General features: G+C 42.4%; 3 protein-coding genes across 8 annotated transcripts in view; 2 read left to right on the top strand and 1 right to left on the bottom strand.

Moving 5' to 3' along the window:
* Positions 1–1,881, bottom strand: part of UCHL3 (ubiquitin C-terminal hydrolase L3) — a 41,673-nt gene extending 39,792 nt beyond the window's left edge. The window contains exons 1-2 of one of the 4 annotated variants that reach the window (XM_021548068.4): positions 1,786–1,881; positions 1,555–1,566 (exon numbers count right to left, since the gene is read on the bottom strand). In XM_021548068.4, coding sequence (XP_021403743.1) covers positions 1,555–1,566; positions 1,786–1,827 — 54 coding nt within the window. In that variant the 5' untranslated portion in view covers positions 1,828–1,881. Of the gene's footprint in view, positions 1–1,296 lie in introns of all 4 variants that reach the window. The other 3 variants (XM_085594020.1, XM_085594024.1, XM_085594009.1) reach the window with 3 other exon arrangements.
* A 3,658-nt stretch (positions 1,882–5,539) lies between these two features.
* Positions 5,540–13,014, top strand: COMMD6 (COMM domain containing 6). Its single transcript, XM_021548001.4, has 7 exons — positions 5,540–5,601; positions 5,803–5,861; positions 6,337–6,402; positions 6,568–6,644; positions 7,897–8,065; positions 9,176–9,328; positions 10,350–13,014. Exons 1-7 carry the CDS (start codon positions 5,559–5,561, stop codon positions 10,398–10,400), a joined length of 618 nt encoding a protein of 205 aa, XP_021403676.2. The 5' UTR covers positions 5,540–5,558; the 3' UTR covers positions 10,401–13,014.
* Positions 10,355–26,306, top strand: part of TBC1D4 (TBC1 domain family member 4) — a 109,342-nt gene continuing 93,390 nt past the window's right edge. The window contains exon 1 of one of the 3 annotated variants that reach the window (XM_085576627.1): positions 10,355–10,489. In XM_085576627.1, the coding sequence (XP_085432753.1) occupies positions 10,424–10,489 (66 nt within the window). In that variant the 5' untranslated portion in view covers positions 10,355–10,423. Of the gene's footprint in view, positions 10,490–22,248; positions 22,845–26,306 lie in introns of those variants that run through there. The other 2 variants (XM_021548021.3, XM_021548023.3) reach the window with 2 other exon arrangements.

Genomic DNA, 26,306 nt, shown 5'->3' on the forward strand with positions numbered 1-26,306 from the left:
GTGCATTCATATTCAACACCCATTTTTTTTAATATACATCTCTCAGCCTAGATAATAACAATCCCTGCTCAGTCAAGACTGCTAGTGAAGAAGGAAGTCTAATTGGTTTCAAGTGGCCTTTTCTACACAGAAACAGTAACAAGAAAATCCTTGTAGTGTACAAATTCCTATTATCCATGATCATCTACACTGCTACAATTATCACCAATGCAAAAACAATGGACATAAGAGATGTATTTTAAACACACCTACAAATATACATTTGACATTTCTCTAGGATTTTCTCCAAACAACATAAACACATAGGGATACAAGATACTTCAGATTAAAAAAAAGTCACTGTTTTTTCCTCCTCTATTTCTACTTTAAAGGTGGTCTTAATTTGTATTATGATGAGCTTATCTCACCATCTAGAAAGTCAGAAGAAAAAGTTAGATAAATGGAAATTTTTACACATCATTTATTCACTTATTTTCTTCCAAACTGGTATGTAGTCTCTGAATTTCAAAATTTAAAAAAAAGAAAAAAAAAAAAGGAAACTATAGCACATGTTCAAGATGAGCCCCCAGAAAAGGCTGTCAATTTTAACTCAGGAGACTGGGATTACAGACTTCTCAAATTGCTCCACAGCAGCAACACTGTAAAAATTGTAAAATTATTTGCCCTAGGAAGCCTTAAAGCAGAAAATGACCCAGCATCAAATAACCTCTCACTCTCCCGTAGCTTGTATATTACAGCAACCACAACAAAAAACCCAAACAAAATATTGTTCATACACAGAAATTCCCAGTTTCCAAAATATTTCAACAATATAGTTGTTGAAATCGTCAATATAAAATTTTGGTGCTGGAGGTTTCAGAGCCTCTTGGCTTAAACACTATCTTTAACACTATCAACAAGCCTGCTGAAATCAACAACTGATCATTAATGCTATGTTTAAAATTGTCACTGAGAACATGACACAGGGTTAGAGTATGTGCAATTTCCTTTCAGATAGAGCTTATTTAGTAGGAACATTGTTTTGTGTACTAGAACAAGCTTCCTTTCTCTAGCATGGGTTCTACCACACTGACAAAAACAGCAACAACCAATCATACACATATTGTCATTAATAAGCAGAAAAGTGCACATATGGTAAAATTATATTATTTTTTATGGTCAGCCAAAGAATGAGACTACAACACAGCGATGCAAGCAGATCCATACATGTGCCCAAAGCCATCATGTACAGGTCCACACCTGGCACGTTATATATAAATTAATGTTTTAATCACTAATTAATGAATTAAAACCCACCTTGAAAAACATCAGAGATTTCATTACAGTAACAACCAGGCCACAACTATTCTCTTTTTACTGTTCGTTTTTCTTTCATATAGTATCTTTACGGGAGAGGTTCCAGTACGGTCCGACATGGGAAGACTGAGCGCAGACACGCGTGGCGAAGGAAGGGGGCACTCTCCTTGGACAACAAGGAGCCTTTACTACACGAAAACGACGGGAGATGGGCCCAAAGCTACAGACTAAAGGTTACCTCAGATAAAAGCTTCTTACCTGATTCGTGACCTGAAAAGAAAGCAGAAAACAGAAGATAGTTAACACCCAGTCGAATCCACGGGATAAGACCTTCATTCCAACACCACCCGCCAGCCCTGCAGAGGCGATGAGGTCCGGCGCGGAGCCCCGTGCCCTCCGCCATCCTCCCGCCGAGCCCGCAGCAGGCAGGCTGTGGGGCGGGCACCCCCGCGCACACGCAGCGCGGCCCTGCCCAGGCCGGGCACTCACGTCGGGGTTGGCCTCCAGGGGCAGCCAGCGATGGGGCTCCATGGCAGCGGCGGCGGATCCCGGCGCGCAGCTGGGCGGACCCTCCCGGCGGGCTCTGACAGCGCCTCGCGGTGCCGCCGCGCCTCAGCCCCGACCCGGGGCCGCGTCACCGCGCCGCGCCTCGCAGGGGGGGCGGGCGGCGGAGGAAACTCCCGCGCAGCGCCCGCCCGCACCGCCGCGCCGCTTCGCTCAGGTGGCCGAGGCGGCGCGCCCGGCAGTGGCCGCCCTCTGTTCCCGGAGTGCTCCGGCGCCGAGGCCCGGGAGATTCCCCGCTCCGCGCCCGCCTGGCTCCCCCGGCAATGGACTCTCCCAGCGGGGCAACGGGTGGTTCCGCTCCCGCGCCGCCGCGGCCTGCCGCAGCCGCCGGGGGGCGCGGCCGCTCGGTGTCGGGGCGCGGCGGGGCTGCGGCCGGGCGCGGCGGGGCCGCGGGGAGAGCCCGCCGGGCGCCCCGGCACCGGCCCTGCCGAGGCCTCCAGCAGCTGGGCGCAGCCGCGGCGGGCAGGCATGGGCAGCGCCCAGCGACATGACGCTCGCGGGCGGCGGGCAGGCCGCGGGGCCAGGCGGGACAAAGGCATCCAGAGCAGCTGCTGAGCAGCAGTGGCAGTCAATTACCCCCGCGCCACAGAATCACAGAATATTCTGAGCTGGAAGGACCCACGAGGATCATGGAGTTTAGCTCCCGGCCCTGCACAGGACCAAGAGTCACATCATGTGCCAGAGAGTATGTCCAAACGATTCTTGAACTCTGCCGGCTGGTGCTGTGACCACTGCCTTGGGGAGCCTGTTCCAGTGCCCATCCACCTTCTGGGTGAAGAAACTTCTTCTGATACCTAACCTATACCTCCCCTGACACAGCTTCAGGCCATTCCCACAGGTCCTGGCACTGACTGCCAGAGAGAAAAGATGGGTGCCTGCTCCCTAGCTTCATCTTGCCTGAGAAGACAGTGTAGCAGGAACGACTTGGGTGGTGAGGTCCCCATATGTCTTGCTGAAAATTACTGCAAGATGTGTTAAACACGATCAAACACAACATTTATCTTCTATAGCTACAAATCCCATCATACTTCCCATCTCAGGACCATTAGTAACATTTCTTGGCCTTTTGGCTAAGATGAAGCACAATCTAACACATACATAGCATATACAGTTAATACATACATAGCATATACATTACATTTTATATATGTACACGTACCAGATGTTATGCCTTTAGTGTTATGCCTTCTTTCAAGTTATTTTAGAAAGGCTAAAAATAAAGTAACACATCATGGCATTGGTGAGAGCACACCTCCTGTGTGTCCATTCTGGAATCTGCAGTTCAGCGGTGCTGGAGCAAATCCAGAGAAGGGCAGCAAAGCAGGTGAAGGGTCTGGAGAGCACATCCTATGAGGGGCACAGCTGAGGGAGCTGGGGTTGCTTAACTTGGAAAAAAAGGAGGCTTGAGGGGGATCTCACCACTCTACAACCATTTGGAAAGAGACTGTCGACAGGTTGGAGTCAGCCTCTTTTCCACAGATAGGCAGACAAGCCAAAATCAATTCATATTTCACCACCTTCACACCTTCTGTTCCAAATTTTAAAATTTAATTCATATTTATTTGCTGATGAAAGTAAACCCAAAATATTTTAAAATTTCAGCAAATGATTTTGTAATTACCTAACCACCAAGATATGAAACTTCAGCTCCCATCTCCACATGTTGGAGATAGAAAGTAAGAAAGAAAAGTACCATAATGAATATTAGTCATAGTGCTAAGGGCACTACTGAGAGACTTAATGAAATTGTAATATAAAATAATATGTAAAGTGTTCTAGATAATAAAGTATGTATCAGAGTTAGGTAAGTTAAGAACAAAGGGATTGTTAAGTCCTCGGCATCAGAGAGATCTCAGTGATGCATACATTGCTGGTATTTTGACAACCATGAGGTCGTAAAAACATAGACTACTCATAATCATTTGCACACTTAATTAGATACTTTAGAAGGGAGAGGCCAAGATCAGACAGGTCATAAATGTATAATGCTCATAAAAACACACCATGTTCCATAATGATTAGTCTTTTCCTGAAATATACTACAGATTCTGATGCCTGAAAGATAGGCTGGAAATAAATCCCCACAGACCGATATCTACAGAGCAGGCATTTGTTCGTTGCAGCGCTGGTGGTGAGGGATTTCTCCATCCGCCTTTGTCAAGTGCTGTGGTATATATACAGCAAGTATTGCTTAGTGTCGTCACATACACACCAGAACTAATTTACACAGTATGATCTCATGGTTATTAGATCGTTCTTTGGCACTGCGTTTGTGTCTCCCCAATTTGGGGCTCATCAGAGGTCTTTGATGAAGGCTACCAAGGTCTTCTTCACATCTCAGCTTTTTAACTTTGTCTTCATAGCATGTGCAGTTATGGTATTCCTTCGTCTGTCTGGTTTTAACCAGCCTAAGTTCTTTGTTTTGTGGCTAATTGGCTTTGCACTTGCCAATAGATTTAGTTAGCACTACTGTGTGACAAGTTATGTTTAACTACTGTCACAGTCTCAGAAGAGATCTACTGAGATTATATTATTATCTCTATATGTATTTAAAAAGTTAAAAGCAAAGGTAAAACTGATACTAGAGACGTGTAAAAATATTTTTTGACAAGTAAAACTGCTGAAGGGTCAGTGTTTCTTAGTACTCCAGACACAGTTCAAACTTAATATCAGTTTGAAATGTCTATTGAACACAGTTCTGTTTGTAGTTTTACAAAAGGCGGTTATTTCCCCATAAAGCTGAAGTTTACCTACACAAGTGGTTTATTTGAAGGCATATGGGCTTGTTATGAGTGAGCACAAGAGGCCATCTGATCCGATTAACAGAATTTATTTAATTCATTTAATAGAGTATATGAGAGAAAAGCAAAAAGCAGCGCTGCATCGAACAAAAAGGTCACCCTTCTCTTACAGGCTGATTCCACAGTCCACGTGTACAAAGCACAAAGCAGAGTAATTCGGTACCAAGTTACCAACTGAGGAACATGCACACCGAACAGGCATCACTCCCCTGTGAAGACGGGCTGAGGAAGTTGGAGCTCTTCAGCCCGGAGAACAAAAAAAAAGGTCGTGTGGAAACCTCATGGCAACTTCCAGTGTCTGAAAGGCACCTACAAGGAAGCCGGAGAGGGACTCTTCATCAGGAAATGTAGCAACAGGGAGAGGGGGAATGGTGGGTACAAACTGAAAGTGGGGAAATTTAGTTTAGATATTAGGAAGAAATTCTTTACTGCAAAGGTGGTGAAGCACTGGAATGCGTTGCTCAGAGAGGTTGTGGATGTCCCATCTGTGATGTGCTCGAGATCAGGCTGGATGGGACAACCTGGTCTAGAGGAAGGTGTCCCTGCCCATGGCAGAAGGCTGGGGCTGGATGATCTCTAGGGCCGCTTCCATCCCCTCAGCATTCTGTGGCTCTCTAATTTGCGTATCTGGGCCTTCGACGACGAGCACCAGGAAAACCCTGTAAGCAAACCACTCTCAGCGAACAACTTGTACCAACCGAGCGCCTGGCTGCGGGCGATTCCGCCCTTCGGCGCTCCCGCGGCCCGCTCCGCGAGGGCAGCAGCACCCGCGGCAGCGCGTGCTCCCCACGCCGCAGCCAATCAGCGCGGCGCCGCTGCCGCTGCCTCGCTCTGGGGGCGCTCGGAGCCAATCAGCGCGGCGGACGCTGTGTGGCGGAAGCGGCGCTCGGCGGTGCCATGGCCGCCGGCTCGGCGGGCGCGCTGGCGCGGGCGGCGCTGGGTGAGGGCCGGGGGGCCCGGGCTGAGGGAGCGGGGGGCTCGGGCAGCCGGGGCTGCCTTTAGGTACGTGTGGGTTAAAACTAATTGCGTTCAGTGACGGTAGGTGCACGCATGACGGCCTAGGCAGTTTTCAGAGAAAGATTTGATTGATTGCTGTAGCACTTTATTTAGGTATTTGCTTCTGATCGCTACTGTTTTACAGATGGTGGTGGTGCAGCAGATAAGATACGTTTAATACCTCAAGACTTTTTTGCTGAGCTGGTAAGTAGGGCGATAAATGGGATGGGGAATGGCTTCTAGCACTCAGGAAACCTTTTTATTTAAGCTCTTTTGGGTTATGTGTGATGCAAAGGGAACCTTAGGTATGTGGTACCTTGACTCGTAAAACAGATCAGTCCTGCTAAGAGCAATAGGTTTGATTTAAATTTATGTTTTTATCACAGAAGGCTTCAAAAAATCTTATTTTCTCTATCATTTACATGATGTATCAAGGTAACTGGTCTAAAAAACACTTGGCTTGTTTACTGTAGTGGGTATTTGAGCAGATAATATAAAATTGGTGTGTTAATTAGCAATAGTGAGGTAGAAACTAAAGTCTTGATTTGGTTCATTTTCTTTCCTTGGATTTGATGGAATTTTAAAATCAGTCATTTCAATTACTTCAGTCTTTACTCTTTACTCTTTTTGTCCATTTTTGTCTTAACAATGTCTTCAAACATGCTTTTTTATTTCACAGTGTGAACAAATAATTCAACATCTGAACCATAAGATCCCAGGTGTAAATACAGCTGAATTGTGTCGGGTAAGTTGGCACACCAGCCATTGTGAGCAAAAATAGTAGCTGTATCTGCTGTTAAGGTTAGAATTTCTGACTTGATGTGGGGTTTCTTGTGTGTTTGTATATACAAAGATGTTTTCACTAATGCATAATTTATTATTTGTAATTATTTAAACATTCTGTTTCTAGAGAATTCAAACTTCGGGGATTGACATTAATATTGGTGATCTGGCAAAAGTAGCTAACACTCTTTCATTTCTGTTTAGGTAAGCACAAAATAATTTACTTTGCACCATTTCTTTTTTCTTTCCATCACAACATAATGGTGGCATTGTGAAGTTATATCAAATGTCAGTATAAAATGAACTGATTTGGGAAAAGGGCAAAAGTTTCTAAGTCTCAGTACACAGAAAAGAACATCTGGGCTTAGATTGTGTCATTGAAAAGTGTAGGTACTTAATATATAGTATCACTTGTAATTAGAACAATTACCTATTTTTATTTTTATTTTTTGAGATGCTGCAAGCTCTAGAACAAGTGGCAAGATAGGGGAAGTTAAGCTCACTTTTAAAGCTGAGTCAGCTGGACCTTTGCCTTGAAAAAGTGTGTTCTAAAAACTTCTTGTTTCTTGGAGATCAGAAAACAGCATTGGTACCTTTTTGAAGGATATAGAGCTTATAATATTGCGCTCTGCCATGAGTTGAGTTTTTAGGTAGTATTTTTAGTTGATAAATTTTTCTATTTTTAGAAAGATAAAATTTTCAAGATCTTGCTTGTTCTTTTAATATCTAGTATCTAAACATTTTATGTAACATTAATATAATTCAGGAAAATATATCAGTAGAAATTTAAAATACTATTTTCCCATCCGTAAAATAGAACATCTGGAGTTATATTCAACTATGCTGCTTGAAGGCCCAACTCACTTTCTCTTGTATTAATGCCTCTTTAAGAGGAGTGAAGCTGCATGAGCAAACATACAGGATTTTTTGTTTACTTGTTTCTGTGAAGGAAATCAAGTGACAATTTTCTTTTGAACTTGCTGCCTTTTCAGTTGAATTGTGGCATCATTTGACTTCTGTTAGTAACCATTATACTGTGACATAGAAGTCCTTACCTTTGGTGGTACTTCAATTCTTCCTACTGAGTGTTTAATTTTTTTTTTTTTTTTAATAATGATCCTGCTCTACACACACACCCATCACTGACTTCAGCCTTCTTTCAGTTGCTACAGCACTTGGAGGCTGTGGTTATTTTTGGCTTAATGTCGGATGTTATGGAAGCCCTGCAAAGCTAGGCCTTTGCATATTAAGACATATTAGGGTCATGTTATTTTTTGCACATGTATACAAAAGATCAGTAGCATTCTGGTAAAAAAAGTAATCACGGGCTACTGAATTGTTTTAAAGTACATGTAAAGTGGAAATAAAAGCTGTCTCTTTGGGGTGAAATGAGGCATTGTATTAAACTGGTGGAGAATGAAATTGATGCAGTGGTCTCTGGATATATCTATTACAGCACAGCAGCCAGAAACAACCTCTCTACAGAAGAACTCATTGCCACCTTGGGCAGTGGCATCAGCACACTGCCAAAACATGCACTTCAAGTTATTCGTCACGTGTGGAACGAGCAGGGCAAAGCCATTGCTGTGTCAGAAGATGCAAGTAATACGGCCACAGTGGGGCAGGTAACTAAAGGACAAAGTGCAGCTGAGCTAATGGTGAACATTTCAGGAATGTCAGTGTCTCACTGTGTGAGTTGTATTGTGTTGTCAGGCAGGAAGTGGTAGATAGGGTGCTGGAAGCTTTCCTACCTGTGTGCACATTTGCATGTTGCCAAATACCTTCCCAGATAAAGCAGCATATACAATAAAGGTTGTCCACATGCTGAAAACATGTATTTCTAGTACTCTAATATTATTGTTTGGATAATAAAGTCACATTTTCTACCTTTTTAAAAATTCAGGTTTTGTAGTACTTTTAGGGAAGATGAATGGCAGTCAGAATTGGCTCATTATGTAAATCTGTTTTAAGTGTAAATTGTTCTTTAAAGTTGTTAACACCAGCACTTGACTTCCTCTGTCTCCTTCCTCTGCACATTCTTTGCCTCCCTTAAATTTAAACATTATTTTTAAAGATACTTTCTGCCAGTTTCCAGCATTTCCTTTTTCCTTGAAAAGGTAGCAATCTGTTTACATTTTAAGATTTTTTTTTTTTCTGAATTTAGAAGAGTATAGAAATAGGAAAGGATCTTTTTCTGAGGCATGATATAAACTTCTAAAGGCTCTTCTTCATGAAAGGCTATAAATTATTACTTTACTTGTCTGAAATGTATCTCTTATGTACTTATATTTATCTAAAATTTAGTTATGAAATACCATAATTTTTCTCTGTTATTGCTATTCTGAATTATTTGATTTAGACTTAGAAACTTCTATAAAAAAGAAAACATGACAAAAACTTGCAAGCATTATATACAAGCTGGGTGAACTCTGTGGCTTAAGCTTCTCTTACTAGAATTTAAGAAGAGTGTACTTGCCTGTTGATTGTACTTGAACAAGAGTAACAGATAAAGTGAAATAACTTATTCAATTACTTATTTATTCACCATTAAAGGGAAGGGGAGATGATTTGTAGTCACAATAATACCTGAATGTTTATGTTTGCTTTCCATTTGGATAAGATCTCTAGATGTCCCATATTGTCTATGAGCTATCCCTCCAAGTGAAGGTGGGGGGGGTAATGGGGGGGCATATCTCTGTCTGTGACACTAGTTCCAATAATTTTCATCTTTGTAGTTTGTAGATATGAAATGGAAACTGGGAGTTGCAATGAGCTCTGACACCTGCAGGTCTCTGAAGTACCCGTATGTCACAGTGACACTAACAGTGGCAGACCCTTCAGGACAAATAACAGACAAATCTTTTGAAATGACCATCCCACAGTTCAAGGTCTGTCAACTGTTACTTGAATATTCAGTCTCCTAAAAACAACAGTGCCATTGTTGTGAGGGTCAGGTGCATACCCTGATGCATATGATTGTGCTGCTTGTTTATTTGTACATTCATGCAAACAGGAAGCATTAAATAACTATTTAAAACACAGACTATTTCATAGTATTTAGTTCTACCTTACTTAGCTGAAAATGTTAATTTAACAGTAATTGATAATTTCTCTTACAAATAAACTAACAACCAAAGACATGAAATCTTTCAGAGCTTGCCAGCTATCATTCTGCCATATTAAAAGTTCATAGAGCATTTTTGAGCTATGGAATTGTTCCCCAGCCTCAAAATCTAAAACTTAGTTTAAACCTAACAGTTGCTAATGATTAGGAATGGAGATCAGTCTTGGTTTATCACTACTGGCTCTTAATTGCTATATCTCCATCTATGAATTTATGTAACTTTAATTCTGCATAAACATCACCCTTGTATTGTCATTCCTGTTTAAAAGGTCAATATGTTACGTAGAATATCATACAAACTTAAATAGATTTTTGGAATTTGCAGAAATTTGAGAAGGCTGTTCTGAAACCTTGGATGTTATAAAATGTTCTATTTATTCTGGTTAAAGCCTATTTAATAATTTGTTGTTCAGCTGCTTCAGGAAATGAATGCTACATCTGAGAAGTCTGGATTATTTCAGATGGGAGTAGAAATATTTGTGTGAGAAAGGTTTTTTTAATAATATTTTTTATTGCACAAGAGCTACTTTTAATTTTTTCTTTTGTAGCATCTTTTTCTATTAATAAGCAAGCCCGTGCTAATAAGGCATCACCTTTATAGGTTTCATAGTTAATGTGTTCAAATGGCAACCAGCCCGCAGAAAGAAAAGCAGAAACTTTCAGTTCAAGCTGTACATTGAAAGAGAGAAGTATGGACAGTGTCTATTGTCTTAACACACTAGTTTGAACTGCAGTTTGAGCTTTTCTTCAAGCAACTTAAATTTGTCTCAATTCTTGCTTTTTAGAACTTCTTCAGACAGTTCAAGGAAATGGCATCTGTTCTTGAAACAGTTTGAAGGGAACTTTTATTTCCAGTGACATGTTGGAGGAAGATCAAGTAAACTTTCCATTCTGCATAGGGAATAAAGTGCCAGTGTTCAGCAAGGTATGTATCCTTGTCTTCTTGACAGGAGTTGGTCAGCATCACCCTTGCATTGCTGTGAAGATTTCTTCGCTTTTGATTAGTTGAAGTCAACTCTGCAGTGTTTGTGAAAACATGTCCAGCTTTGCTCATCCTGGTAGACAAAAGATCAGGATGTATATGGAGGAGCATCTCTATAGACTTCCTAATACCACGAGAAAGAAACTACACACTAAATTCTGTAGTGCATAAAGATACCTGAAAATGTTGACTGGGAAGATACTGAGAGAAGTGTAAATCCCATGTTAATATTTTTATTAGTAAAATTAGGATGGGCTTGGACACAACAGTAGTATTACATATAAGGAGAATATGAAGTTACAAGCATACAGCTACTCTTGAAGAATAGCATTGTTAGGTAGTTGATTGCAGCTATTTACATATCTGGCTTCAAGTCTTTTAATAACTGGAGAATGTACTTGTCCTAACAGCTTGTTTATTTCAACTATTTATTTCCCACCACCTAGGCTTATAAAGATGGAATTAATGCATTAAGTTTTTTCAGAGCCCCAAAATTCTCTCAAATGAAACCCAGAGGCTAATTTTTTCATAAAGGTAGAAAGGCAAATAAATTCAAAAATGTTTTAATGGGTTTCTGCTTTTTCATTTCATCCATTGTTAATCTGTGGCATTCTGCTTGATGTTTTGGTCAGCAGTCTTCTCTCTAATTAAATTAAAATATTGATTTAGCTACCTCACTTCAACCTCTGAACTAGAAAAGTCAAGAGAAAACTTGAAAATCCAGGCTGGAGAGGTAGCCAAGCACATCAGAGAACGGACCACACTAAAAGATTTCTTTGCATGTTGCTTTGTAACAGGCAGACACTGGACTGTGTTCTGCATACGTGCCCTAATAAGGTGTCCTAACCAACAAAATTTTGACTTTGATGTTGAAGAATGGGGCATTTCTAAAAGGGAGTGATTAATCCAATGTGCTTGCATGCTTTCCTCATAATTTTTTTCCTTGAGTTTTCCATAAAGCAAAACACACTGCAAATATTGTGGGATGTAAATAAAGCAATACTCTTGCATCTCCAGACATGCTGATGGTAGAGTAGAATAAGTAACTCTGAAGAGAGATAATTCACACTGATAAGCAGATTGAAGTTTCTGCTTCAGCTTCAGGCTGGCAGTGACTGAGCACCAGCTTTGCTGGGACAGATCCTCAAATTATTTCACTTAAAATGCGAACATCTACCTTTCTAACTCAAATCTGTTTTTTAAATTAACATTTTTAAGAGCTGGTTGAAAGTCATTGATACAGGTTATGCCTGCCTTTTTGTGCTATGAAAATAAACTGCAGCACATTGTGTGTGCTACATATGCTACAATCCTTTCAGGAATGTCCCTATTTTAAGCATTACATGTGATGTGTAAAAACAGTTCTTGGACTCTATTAGAAGCTCAAATAAGTGAAACTGTTGGCTTTGACAAAAGTTTTTGGCCAGATCCATGGATCTGGATAATACTTTGTTTATGTTGGTTGAAATCTGAGGTGTTTGCTTTGAGGCTGGGGAGAGGAGATTGGTGTTCTCTGGGACCCTCCTGGTATAGTGTCACCGAATGCTCTTGGGAGCACACTTCCCATTTGTCTCTTCCCTTGTCTGTGTGCAGGAGCTCAGGGCTGAATGATAGAGCAAATGTGTATGGAAAAGGGATGTGAGCAGCTGATTTGTTTTTTTTTTACTTTGCAGAAGTGGGAGTGTAAGGCAGCTGTAACTGGAAAACATTGTCATGCTTTGGCCTAGTGAATTGTTTTACATCAATATAAGAGTTCCAGAAAAAAATAAGGTTGTCTTTTTTTTTTAGTAAAGCTGGAGCCTTACAAATAACTTCCTATGTGTTCCAAGGCACATAAATTCTTCATATAGCTGGAAATACTTGTGCCTTCATTGGAACTGCATAGAAAAGAAGATTTAATTTATCATGTCTTAACAATTCAGTAGATGCTGGAAGGTAATGAGGAAACTCCCAGTTAGCATTTTTGCTTTCCCTGTCAGCAAGAGCAGAAAGTTGTCAGCCTTTGTAAAGACCTTTATTTTGTCAAGTCAGATATTCTAGAAGTATTGATTAATATTTTTTTAAATGTCCCTGAACTCCAGCATGTTGTAATTCTGGCTGGAAGATGCTTGGACATGTATACTATACTAATTTACTGTCTTTAGAATTTTCAGAGGAGGTATGACTTAAAGTTGGCTATGTAGTCAAACTTTTGAAATGCGTCACTGTCAGCAGGAGTTCCTCTACTGAGTAATGGAAGGATTAAGTATTTTATTAAAAGGAAACCAAACAAAAAACAGTTTTAAGGGTAGCAATACTAACATGTCCAAACAAGCTGGTGATTTGTTTGTCTATATGTGCAGAAACCAGATCTTTTCAAAGAAAATCAGGAGTCCTTATGTGTTCCTAATTGTTGATTAATAGAAATTGTATAACATGAATATTTTTGTAAGTCCACAGTCATTAAACATGTAGGTAATAAAGACAAAGCTGATTTGTGTTTTGTTTTAAGCCTACTGCATGGAAGTCTGTTTTGTAAATACTGCAATGAGTAAAGTTCAGGACTACACAATGACTAAATTTCTTTCCTCATTAAATTAGGATGAAGTTCAGACATATGCAGTCTTTCTCCATGATGAGGTACCAAGGAGTTAATGGGTAACTGCAGGCTGCAAGGACTCTTTGCATCAATTACTTGAAGCTAGACAAAATGTTGTATTGAACCAGGGAAAGGCAGAGGACATGTGAGATTAATGAAATTTTGCAGGAAATTACATTCAAGTGATTTTCTTTCCTTAACTGTATTTAGGAAACAAGTAAACCTTTTATTTTTTTCAACATTTGCCTAGAACAGAGCAGGAGGAAGGAAAGGCGGGGGAGGGTCTTGCACAGTCAACAAATTCAGGGGAGGGAATAATGAAGGAATGTCCTAACCATGACTGTTGTCTTCTTTACATGACTTTTTCCTTTTTTCACCCCATACAGTTTAAACACACCAGCACACTTGCAGAAAGCTATTTTGTAGAAAGCTCCACAGACGGAGCGCACGAATAGCTGGACTATGTCTGTGCATTAGTATTTTATATATGTAGCTTCTGCATACTTAGGCCGAGTAAAAGCATGTCTCTGTTTCTTCTTCCATAAAATTGTACTGCCTTTCTTTAGCCACATTTTGAAGGTATGTGACTTTCCTGTTCATTGTGAGCCCACCCCCTTTGTTTTTACATTCCCCCTTTTAAGCCTTTGCACTTTATTTGAGCACTTGAAGACACGTTTCCTTAGATGAATTAAAAACAAAGGTAGAGAGGTGATAAACTGGGGGAAGAATGTTTCTTTTTCCTGTTTGAATGTTTTATTACCCTCTTGGCCTTAGGTGTAATGAGAGTGTAATTTCCACTCCTTTGCAGAGGCATGCAGGGTGGTTCTGTTAAGACCTTGTGGGTACTAGAATAACACAAAAATGTGTCTTGAGTCATTTGATATACTTGCAGAGGAAAAAAATGCCATATCTCTGAAGAACCACTGCTACTGGTTGGGGACGTGGAGGGGGAAGCACAATAAACGGAGCTGTCTCTGTCCTCTCAAGATTCTGTGGTTGATCATGGTAGAGCTCCTTTCCCAGATGGATTTTTAGTACAGTTACATAGCTGTTGGTTGGGCTGATAACTTGCCAGGCATTTGCTTCATTAGGAAGCTGGATTGGTGCAGGTCAGTACCTGACCTAAGTGCCTTGACCTCAGCTTGCCTGGTATGCTGTTGCAGAGCTTCCTTTGTAAGGCTCAGCCTGCTCATAATTGGATTTGCTTGTCACTAGGAAATTTTGGCCAAATATTTCCTTAACTTTTGCTTTTATTGCACAGCATCTATACTCATACAGATCTGCTCTCGGCTCTTTAGTGAGGTGCTGTGGTTTAACCCCACCTGGCAGCCAAGCACCCCACAGCTGCTCTCTCAGTCCCCTTGCTGGGGGATGACCGGGGCAATCAAAGGGTGAAAGTGAGAAAACTCATGGGTTCAGATAAAGATAGTTCAGTAGGTAAAGCAGAAGCTGCACAGGCAAGCAAAGCAAACCAAGGAATTCATTCCCCACTTGACTGTTCCCCCTTTTTCCCCCCACTTTATATACTGAGCATGATGTCATATGGTGTTGGATACTCCTTGGGTCAGTTGGGATCAGCTGTCCCAACTGTCCCCTCCTAACTATTTGTGCACCCCCAGCTCCCTCACTGGTGGGGTGGTGTGAGAAGCAGAAAAGGCCTTCGCTCAGTGTAAGCCCTCCTCAGCAACAAAAAACAACCCATCTCTGCTATTAACAATGTTCACAGCACAAATCCAAGCCTTCACTAGCTCTGTAATGAAAAGGAATTATTCCCTAGCCAGTACCAGCACACAAGTCAGAAGGATGATACTCCACATTTCTCATATCCAGTCCTGTGTGCTTGGAAAGATTTCCTCATTCTTGTTTCCAAGGCTTTTCTGAGGAAGGTGGAGAAATGACCTGGCATTCAGTTGAGTTACTGGGATATGTCTCTAAATTATGTATGGCTTTGTGGCATTGAGGAAGTAAAGAAGCTGAGATCGCTGATCTTCTCAATGAAGGAAGGCTAATTTTAGTATTTCTGGGTTTTCTTTTCCCTAAACTGCATTTACCTGCTATGGCTAATTACAAAACTGCCCTACTTCGAGAACCCTTTCTGTTTAATATGTGTAAATACTATAGTTCCCAACTACTCTGTCAGTGCTTACATTACAAATATTGTTACATATATATAAATTGGAAGTTTCAATGTCAGTTTTGCACTTCATGTAATGAGCTTTGGAAAAGTAAGGAAAATTTATTATTGCATACAATAAGTCTCTGTGCTAGATAATAATTCCAGAGGACTTTGTCCCAGCATCAGTCACCAGGTGGCACTGCTACATACAGTCTTGCCTCACAGCAATCCTTTGGCTGCATGTCTGGCTATGGGACTTCTGGCTTCTTCCCCTCTGTAGTTTGATCTGGAACTACGAATTCATGTCACCGTAACTTCTGTCCCACTTCCTACATTGTAGGGAAACAAATTTACTTTTTAAATTATCAAGACAAGCACAAAGATTTCCAGTTACATAAACAACATTGAGCATTTTAATGATAGTAGAATACATACCATACACCGCATGTTTGCAGCAGTTTAAATCTGTGACTTAATTATACTAACATTTCTGCATTATGACTTGCTCTTCAAATAGTATAATTTGTGCATTTGGGGTCTGCTCTCATTTTACTGTTTTCCCTGTCAAGGAAAATCTGTCAAAGAGATTTTTCTAGATCTGTATATTGATCATAGAAAAAGCATTTGCATTTCTCTGCCCAAGAGAAATGCCATTTTCATACCATTTGACCACTCTAAAATTCTTCCTCAGTATTATTCTGTTATGCAGTCTAGTTATCAGTGTCTTTGTGTCAGATTTAGGAATGAACTTCTCTACTACTGAAAGTGGCCCGGGTGCTGAATTCCACTGTGAATTACTTCTGAATCTGAAAGGTCATTTTCAGATGTTCTTGGTATTATTGAAGTTGAAAAGAATTTTTCTGTTCCCCATGAACATCAGCCCTCCTGAGTCTTTGGCAGTTTACAGGTGTTTATAAAAAAATACTCAGAGCTTGTCCAAATTAAAGCAAGACAGGTTTCCTTCCCAGTAATGCTTCTGAGCAGGGAAGTCCTGGATGCTGCAACCAGACATGAAGCTTGAGAATGGTACTGAAGTTTGCATTTAAAATGAGGAATGTAAGTGCATGTCTGGCATGAATCACTGGTGTGCTGTGTCACACTGCTTCTCACAGTTGGGAATGTGGAGAGATGAGAGATACTCAGCAGTCAACAGAGTCAAGACAACAGATGCTGATTTACCTAGGAGAGAGTCAAGGGCGATGAGAAGGAGGATTAAGGAGTTCCCATCTGTTCTTCTTTTTAATGTTAGCAGCTACACTGGCACCATTCTTGGTATTGTGTTGGGCCTGCTAGTGCCCTGCTGTTCATGCTAAGCTGTACCTTCTTTTACTACACATATAGTACAAAGTGGAGAAACTGCAATAATACCTCAATAGTGGTACACTTGAAGTCATAATGGTATTTGCATTTTTATCTTGAAGAGAGACATAATTTGTGTCCTTTGAAGTACTCTTGCCTTCCAAAGCATCTCTCTTCCATGTTGTTTCTGCACTCTACTCCAGATTTGCTAACCTTTCTAGCTTGTGGTTCATCCTTTGTAATCATATATATGTGACATAATATCAATATGTTCCTTTAAGCTTTGGCAATGACAAGAAATTCTCTCTTAGTTTCCATTGCTAGAGAATTGGAGCAGACCGGGATCCCTTCTAAATCACAAATGAGGGAGATGTAGCTGGCACTGTTAGGGAGAGAGGTAGACTCCAGTAGTTGCAGTACCTCATCTCTTTTTCCTCATTTTTTGTATGTTACTGTTACTGCAGTGGCTGGGGAATAGTAGAGAAGTAAATGGCTCCTTTTTTACAAAATAAATAATAGGGAATATGGAAGTTCTTGTTGCAGAAGTTGCTCTATCTCTTGCAGTAACTAGCTTTGCAGCTGATCTGCTGACAGCTGCCAAGCTCAGTATTACCTGAACAACAGGGATTCTAGTAAGCTAATGTGATGCAGTTTAGGGGGGGCCCTGCCCCTATTAAAAAAGCCCAAAACAAAAAAAACCCAATAAATTTCAAATACTTCTGCATGGAAAGATGCTGTGATCACACAGGACTCCAGATTAAAATTTAGTTTTAAATAAAATGCATTGTGGTTCTTCACTGGATTCAAAGTTTGCTGTACTGGAAAGTTTAATGGGACAACTGTGATATGAAAAAAATGCTTAATTAAAAATCTTTCCCCAGTTAAGTTTCTCTTTGAAGAGAAATATAATAATTTAATTAATTGTTTCTCCTAATCAGTGCTACATTAAATTGAATAACAATACACTGAACACAGACATAAAATGTGCCAGGTTGCTTTAAGTTCTAGAGATGTTGATAAAATTTCTCCCTCAGGATTATTCTCTTACAAACTTTGCTCATTACAGTTCTCTTAAATCTCTTTTGGAGGGGGTCTTGTTGGCAGAACAAATTCAATCTGTGATTTTGATCAAAAAAGATTAGTGCCACTTAAGAAGAAAACATTAAAACAAACCCACTTCTTATCAGATAAATTTTTCATCAGTTTTATTGTTTTCAAATTGCAGCAATTGTCCTCTGCTATTGACATATCTCTGCAAGACCAATATGTCTTACTCAAAACTTTGGCATTGCATTTTTAACTATTGTAATCTTTATACATCCTGCAAAATTCAATTTTCATTATTTCTTTATTTCTCTATTTATGTACTTTAAAAGAAGAGGCACCAGAGTTTCTCTAGGAGCTAAAGCTTAAAGCCCTGGTAATATGTCCAGTCTGCTGAACTTTCTAGTACTTCAGTTGTATTTCCAGAAGTTATTTCATTACAGTCTTCAAATAAGACCAGGTAGTTTAAATTAATTAAATGGCTTTTAAAGTAAAAATGCCTATATCTCAGATCTTAAAAAAGGTGATCTGAAAGTAAAATAAAATATGACTAATTTAAACTAAAACAATAAAGAAAATATGGAAATGGACCTTGAACTCTCAGACAGTTAAGTGAGATCATTCTTAGAAAAGCAATTGAATCAGAAGCAATTCTATCTTCAGGGCATATTACTGAAATAATAGTCCAAGGTGACTGAAGTTATGTATAAATTACGGGATTGTAAAGTCAAGCCTACAGCTCCTCTAATAATATTTTTTCTGCAATTAAAATTGTGGCTAGAAAGCTTAAGGGGATGGATAATTACTAGCAATTAACAGTCTGATCATGTGAGGTGCTGAGGTCTTTTTGCTGCTTAAGAAGTTACTGAGAGCTATGGTTGCTTACCATTTTGCAGGTCTAAATCCTTTAACACTGAATATGAACTGAAGACCCAGATATGATACATGAAATGGCTGCTGTGGTGCCATGTGCAGTAAAAGCATATATTATCAAGGTATGGTCTTAGAGAAGTAAACATGCTTCCTCTAATTAACAGAAGGAAAATACATTCTCCATTTTATGTGGGAAAATAACCTTTACATGTAGTACTCCATTGGCAAGCATATCAAATCCAAAATGTTCAGAGGCATTCACATTTAGTTAACTTTATCTAGTTTGGGTCACTTCAATAATATCTCTTACTCTAAGAGGTTTTCTGTCTAATGTCTATGTTTGGAACAAAAATAATGGCAAGTTACCAACAATTCAAAAAAGTCTGATTGGGTCTGTGGTTGGTTTCACTTGCAGCACATGCTTATGGCAATTATTGCCCATAGTACTTTATGTACTTCAGATCTTCCAATAGAATGCTCTCTTCCGATTTTACAATTTGTTTCAAGAAGCTTGGCCAAGACTAATGCTAATGAAAATAAAAAAGGAATTGTTACAAAACTGTGGCTCCTCATCAGAGACTTTATCTGTCGTGTCTCTGGCACGGGTGCTGCATTTACACTTCTGTTTTGGATAATCTGGAGAGAAACTGTTCTTTCATCAAGAACAGACATGTATTTTCAAAGCTCTGTGGATAGACTGAGGAAAGTTGCTTTCTTCTCTGTCCCAAAGTTTTTGATTCCCATTAACTGAGCTATAAGGATTATATATTTTATACTAATTCCTAACTACATTGTGCAAATAATTAGAGAAAGATACTTTTGTTATCATTATAGTTTAAACACCAGAAATTACATGAGAGGCATATCAGATGTCATGGGCAAAGGAGCACTGTTCTCAGTATGAGAGAAACTGGAATTTTTAACTTAAAGGTGCATGAAATCTTACAACTGAGAAGAAATAAGAAACGGGGATCACCTTTAAGAAGAAAAGTTACATAACAAAAGGACTGACTTCCTACTGAAACACTGGTAATGAGGTGAGGGGATAAAAAGTGTTAGGCAGATTAAAGGATAAGAAATTACGAAGTAAATGGATAAAAGTAATAGACAGCTAAAAGGGATTACTATGAAGAATTGATTCACAGAGACATAAAAAGCTGAAGCAAGAAGAAAGCATGAAAACTTTGGATTAACATCTGAGAATTTGATTTTGATGGTAGTTAAAATATTAGTGGTAGCATTTATATAAATTAATTTAATGTTCTAAAGGATTTGTATAAAGAATTCAGTAATAAAAATAAGTCAAAATAACCGGATCTCATACCATATTATGCAAATCACCCAACAGAAGGAAAAACCAAATAGCTTTACAAAACAGGCACAATGGTGACAATTGAAGAATTTCATATTCATTTTTTACATTTTAGAATTTAATTTCTACCTGATAATTTTCAATAATTGAACTGCATCCTTATCAGCTGAAAACACAGCTCTATAACGTCGTCAAGTGAAGATTTCTTGTTCCATTTGCATGATGCGAGAACATCAAGGCATCTGTAATAGCTTAAAATATTTTTTTTTCTATTTTAATGTGTTTGCATGATTGTCTTCAAGTTTCCTGGTTACTATTAAATATTTGTATTGCCATAGCACCTAAAAGCCTAGGTGGCTGTCCACAAACTGGGGTTTTGGTAGTTTATATACAAATATAAACCAGAAGGGATCTCATAGTCGCAGAGATGGTGGTGGTAAGCAGCTGCATCTATTCAGTATGTTGCAGCCTCCCCCTTAGGCTGCTACATTGGAGTCATTTAATGGTTATCCCATCTGAAGCAGTTACAGAAGAACATATGAGGGGGTTTTGTCACTGTTCTAGGGCAAGCCCAGTGTTTAGTTCACTTCCCAGGTAGGTTAAATTGGTCTTTGTGCTCAAGTGACTAAACTGCAGCTTCATGCTCTAGATGAATCGTCTAACCAAGCGTAGCCAGAATGGGCAAGTAGCCTTGGTGCTCCCCCGAGCAGTCATTCCCGCTCCCTTTGTGCCAACAGCGCTCTCTCTATAAGCGCTGTCACTTAAATTAGAGGTGGCTCACAGAACTGATCTGGCAGGAGAGGAGCAGCTCACTGCAGCATTAAACAAGTGCCAGCACTGCAACCAGAAACCAAACAGCTCTTCTTCCAGGAGCACTGGTGAGAGGCTCACAAATTATCATTCCACAATGCTGTTACAAAAAATCTTAAGTACCATTCTCAGCCAAAGGGTTAGTACTAACTATGAGGAGTAAGAGAGTAGAAATTTTTTAGGTTTGTGATCCACAAAATTTGGCCATTTTATTTCTAATTACCCTGGTTGTAAAATCTACTGTACAACAATGTAGTTCAGATGATCAAGTATGAAAACAGTCAGTTTGGGAAAGCAAGTCCAGTCTGGCTTTAACTTGTACCATTGTAGCAAATATTAAAGCTGGTTCATATTCATATGAACATATTCAGCCTGCAGAAGACTTTTTGCATTAGCTCCCCTGTCTTAAGGGACATTGTAGAATGCCCCTTAAGGGTTGTAGCATAGCATGAGAGAACATATATTTGAGGTCTTACCTCAGACAACAGTATTAAATTAAATATTAAAACTGATAAACCAGAATGCGTAAACTAGATGGTTAAACTGGAAAAAAAAAAAAAGAGCAAAATTGTTTGCTCAGGAAATGAGTAGAGTGGTTTGTAACAGTATGAAAATACTACAAATGCGACAGGTTTTGTCAGTTCAGACTACTGTGGGCTGTGTCCTGAGTGCTACATGACCCTTCTCTGCACAAATAATCATGCACTCTCAAATTACACTGAGCAGCTCTTCAGCTCAAACTACAGTTTTATTAGTAGACAGGGTGGCCATAACAACGTGTACTGGGAGTTACCGCCGCCGCTGCTACAGATCTAAACTGGAGGACAGTCGCTACAATTGCCAATTACCAAACGGATGCGGACGCTGTATGGCTGGCAAAGCTTTGTCCAGCTACTTTCTCACGTTACTAGTTACTGGAGGAGACGAGTTACTAACATCTGCAGTGTGTGGTGGATTTGTCGTTGACAAGAGATGTTATCGCGATAGCGACGAGGAAACCCCCCACCCCCCCATTAAAAGCTCAAGGAGGAAACACAAGCTTAAGGGGAAAAAGGAGAATTAAAATCAGCCGTAATGAAGCTCCTGACTCAGCAGTGCGCAGGGGGAGGCTGCGCCGCACGGCCGCCCTGCTCGCAGGGAGAGGCAGCCGTGGGAGCGAAGCCGCCGCGGTCGGGAGGTGCCCCGGGCCCCCCGAGACCCTTCTCCCCAGCGACTCCAACTCGTCAGAATCAAATCCAACTCAGACAGCGCTTGGGAGCTTCTGCAAACGGGGCGGGGGCTGGGGGCGGGCCCGGCAGCCTCCCCACCTCCTCTCTGCCGTTCGGCGACCTTCCTCCCCTTGCGGGTCTCCTCCTCCTGCCTCTCCCTTCACGGCCAGCCACGCTGCGAGCCGCAGGCAAAGCCCAGCGGCCGCAGGGAGCCAGCAGCACTCGGCAGAACCGGGAGCGGAGCACACGCTGTGTTTTCCTCTGGGGCCCGGGTCGGCGGGGCTGTCCCACCCCGGAGCCGGGGCTGGCCAGGACTCGGAGCCCTCCCGGGGCGTAGCCCCGCCGCTCCGCCCCGGGGAGTTAAGGAGGAGGAGGAGTGGGAGTGGGGTGTCTCGGCCGCCCTTCCCCGCCCCGCGGGCTGACCCCGCGCGGGCAGGCAGGAGGCGGCGCGGCGGCGGGGACGTGCCCGGCGGGATGCGCGTTTAGCCGCGGCCCCGGCCGAGCGCAGGCCCCGCCGGCTGCACCTGGCGCCGGGGGAAGCGGCCGTGCAGCCCCGCGTCCTGCGCCCGACACCCGCCATGGAGAAGCGAGGGGAGGGCGAGCCGCTCTCCCACCCCCTGGAGTCCGAGCCCGAGCCGCAGCCGGCGCCGCCGGGGGAGAAGCGTTTCAGGCTGTGGTACGTGGGTTCGTCGTGCCTGGATAGGCGAACCACGCTGCCCATGCTGCCCTGGCTGGTGGCCGAGATCCGCCGCCGCAGCCAGCGGCAGGAGCCCGGCGGCGCCCCGGGCAGCGGCGTGCCGGCCCGCGAGGTGCTGCTGCTGCTGGGCTCGCCCACGCTGCGCTGCGTGCCCGCCAGCCCCGGCCCCGCCGCCGGCCCCGGCCGCCCCGCCAGCCCCGCGCCCGCCGTCTTCATCTTCGAGCACAAGGCGCAGCACATCGCCCGCTTCATCCACAACAGCCACGACCTCACCTACTTCGCCTACCTGATCAAGGCGCAGCCCGACAACCCTGACTCCCCCATGGCCTGCCACGTCTTCCGGGCCACCGACCCCAACCAGGCGAGTGGGAGCAGGGGACGGGGACGCTGCCCGGGGTGTCCCCGCTTGGCTCCTCTCCTCGCCAGGCGGGACCCCGGGCACTGCGCTCCGGGGCGGTTGTGCCCGAGCGGGGCAGGGTGGTGCCTGCGGGACGCTGCGGGACCGCAACCTTCGCACGCCCACCCGGGGCGTGGGGGGAGCCCGCCCGGGGCTGGCCGTGCCCGCCAGGCTCGTCCCGGTGTGCCCCTCCAGCTCAGCGCCCTTGGGCTCGGCGGAAAGGGGGGCAGTGGGGACACCGCCTCGCGTGGCCATGGGGTGCCTTGCCAGTCCCTGCCAAGCCGAGGGTACCAGCCTCTGCGGAACGCAGTGCCCGGCGATATGCAGCCCCTTTCTTCCCGGCCCACCCTCCGTGGGGAGGCCTCGCATTCTGCAGCAGCTCAGTGGCAAGGGCACGGTTTGCTCTGCGAGCAGGAGGCAGGATTTGTGTTAAAGCGTCCCAGCGGTGCTCTCAGTGTTGGACAGGAATGGAATAGTGGAGGCTGGTGCTTTTCCTCAGACCCCGCGGTGCAGAAGTGATCGTTCGTGACGAGCGGGTCACGCTAAGGACACCTGGCCGTGCTCAGGCATATGCAGTAGTGCTACAAACAAGGCTAGGTTTGGGTGGGGACATTTTTGATAAAATGCCAACTGGAAAAAAAAAGACTAACAGTGAGATTGTATTTTCCTGACTATCTGGCTGGCTTTGGCTAACACATCAAATGTGCAGCAGACTTCTTTCTCTCTGGTTTAGAGTATGTGAGCAATAGCAGGTGGACAAGTGGGTTGGATAATAATCAATTTAGCAAGATGACAGCAAGAGAAAGGTCTTTTGGTAACAATCCTTTGGTTGAGTAAGTCAGAATACCTTCTCAGTTTTGACAAACTTGAGGAAGAACTCTTGCAGTTGGAAGATAGCTGACTTACTGTATTTACGGAACAGCTGCTAGGGTTTCTTCGTTAGTTTGAGTTTTCTTAAATGGGGAGGGTAGGAAGTATTAAGAAAACTACTGAAAAGTTCTCTGTATATTAACTTTTATTTGAGCCAGCATACTCAGGGAGAACGTGGAGACATTTAGATTGCATTCATAGCTGTGGCTTAAGGACAGGCTTAGGACAGGCAGTATCCCAAGTGGAGGTAACTGTGTTTCACTTGTTGGCAACTGCTGTGGGTTGTGCTCTGCCAGGAGAGCATGCAGCAGGAGCGTGGAGGGGATCATTATCTGGCTGGGGAGGACCCAGAAGGTCCTTTTAGGAGTTTGGAAGTATGGCCCGAGGAAAACTAAGGTTCCAACTTCTGGCAGAAGATGCTGGATCAAATTTATTTCTGGGGTAGGTCTGTACTGGTACCATTAGCTTGTAAAACAATCTTGCTTTAAAACAGTGAATCCATAGTACTCCAGTGAAAAGTACTATATACATTTACACTTGAAGGCTGTTTCTGACTACAGCTCTATCCTTCTTTCCTCATGGGGAAAATGCCCTTATGTGCATTGAATTAAATCAAACTGATACTGTAGGTAAAGTCTTCCTATTGAAAGAAGTTGTTAGTGTGAATATATCTTGTTCAGGTTTTAGTTATATCTGTTAAGATTTTTTAAACTTTGTTATCATTAATAAAGAATATATCCCTCCCAGAACTGTTACTCAGCACATGATTTTGAACTACAGTGAGGGCAGTAAATGCAGAGCTAGCGATGTGATCCACAGCTGTCTGATTAACAGGCAGGTTTTACTAAGGTACCAAAAGGAAAAGGAAGTGGATTCTCACCTCCCACCTCTCCACCCCCGGGTTTTGTTATCAGTTTGTCCAGGCTTTTTTGGCTAAGCCTGTGCAGGTATCTAGCTGTTGGTCTGTGCTAATGCTTAATCCTGAGTGGGTACAGTCAAGCAGCAGGTTACTAGCTCTAAAAGTCTTCTTTCTAAGTTCTTAATTGTTAATTATAGAATTGATGCACGCTTTCAAGATCTTTACGGACTTCTTTTTCCTAGTGGTTATAGGAGCCTCGTGTTGTGTATTAACTTAGAAAGTATTTTTCACAGCTGTTATTTTAAGACAACCTCATTTTCCAGCTTAGGCTATAGTGACTTTTAGCCAACCTAAGTTGGCACTGCTGCTGAGAAAAGTGATCCTGCCCTCTTCAAGCCTCAACCTCTTGCTTCTTCCTCTCAGCTTTGTCCTCGTGGCAGCACAAGTGTTTGTGCAGCCATACAGCAAACAGGATCCAGGAATTGAATGGTGTTAAGTTTGCTTTTCCCTTACCTTCTCTGGAGTGTTTCCAAACTGCTTCCCTCATTTGCTTTACTGTGTAGCCCTAATGACTGTTTACATCAAGGCAGGTGGGTTAGAGGCGCATGGTATCAATGAGTGGCCAAGAGGAGGAAGGGTCAGATAGCCTTTCCTGAAGTTCTGGAGAAGATAATTTTCAGAAAAGTTGTGGATACTCCATCCCTGGAATTGTTCGAGTTTGGATAGGGCTTCAAATGACCTGGTCTAGTGGAAGGTGTTCCCTGGCAGTGGGGGTGGAGCTAGCTGGTCTTTAAGACCCCTTCCCAGCCGAAACATTTTGTGATCCTGTGGAAGTTATGCTGACTTCAGATTCTCCAGGGATGGCTGCAGAGCCATGGTATTGTCCATGTCCTTTGGCAGTATTAAGTTCAGCATCACCCTAAGTAACTCAGGAATGAAAGAAAGGTACAGGAGATGTCTTGGGGTCTCTGAGTTAGAAGACAGCTAGCCATAATTTTGAATGGTGAATGTTAATTATAAAAGTTAGAGGTTAATGATTGACTTTCAAGGGACTAGTGCTACTGTGATAATTCACAAAACAACATAGATGAGAATGAAAGTTTTGGCTTCAAGCCTCTAGCTTTCTCCACCAGCTGTACTGCACAATGTTTAGGCAGCACATGTATTCACTATGATCACAAAAAGGGCTGGAATTCATAGAAAAAGGCACTGCCTTTTGCCATTCTCTGTAAATCTCTTTACCAGATGACCAGTGAAAAGCCAATGTAATATGTGCTCTGATGACATCAGGCGGGAAGATAAGATCTTTTAATATTATTTGCTGTGACTGGAGAAAAATGAGAGAGTGATCTAGTAGTATGAAAACTTCATATTTTATTTGAAAGCCTGCAAATTTTAGGCAGAGCTGAAAAGTAGGGGCCAGTGAGGTGACTCCTCTTCTGGAGTAGTACTTCAGCAGAATGTCAAACCCAGAGCTTGTTGGCATGACAGTGGATGCAAGTGACTTTTATTGGAGGGGAAGTGTGGTTGTGTGTCTCTTTCTTTTGCTCCCCTTACTTAATTACAAGGAGAGACATCTGAAGCCATCTGACTGGTGGAGGTGGGAACAGAAATGTTTGCCCTTTTTTTTTCCCTCCCTCAGAACTTACTACAATGTTTGCTGCTTCTTGTAACTGTTCAAAGCAGTAGCCAGCTGG

This window comes from Lonchura striata, chromosome 1 (assembly GCF_050655825.1).
Source record: "Lonchura striata isolate lonStrDom1 chromosome 1, ASM5065582v1, whole genome shotgun sequence".
NCBI classification, from domain to species: Eukaryota; Metazoa; Chordata; class Aves; order Passeriformes; family Estrildidae; genus Lonchura; species Lonchura striata.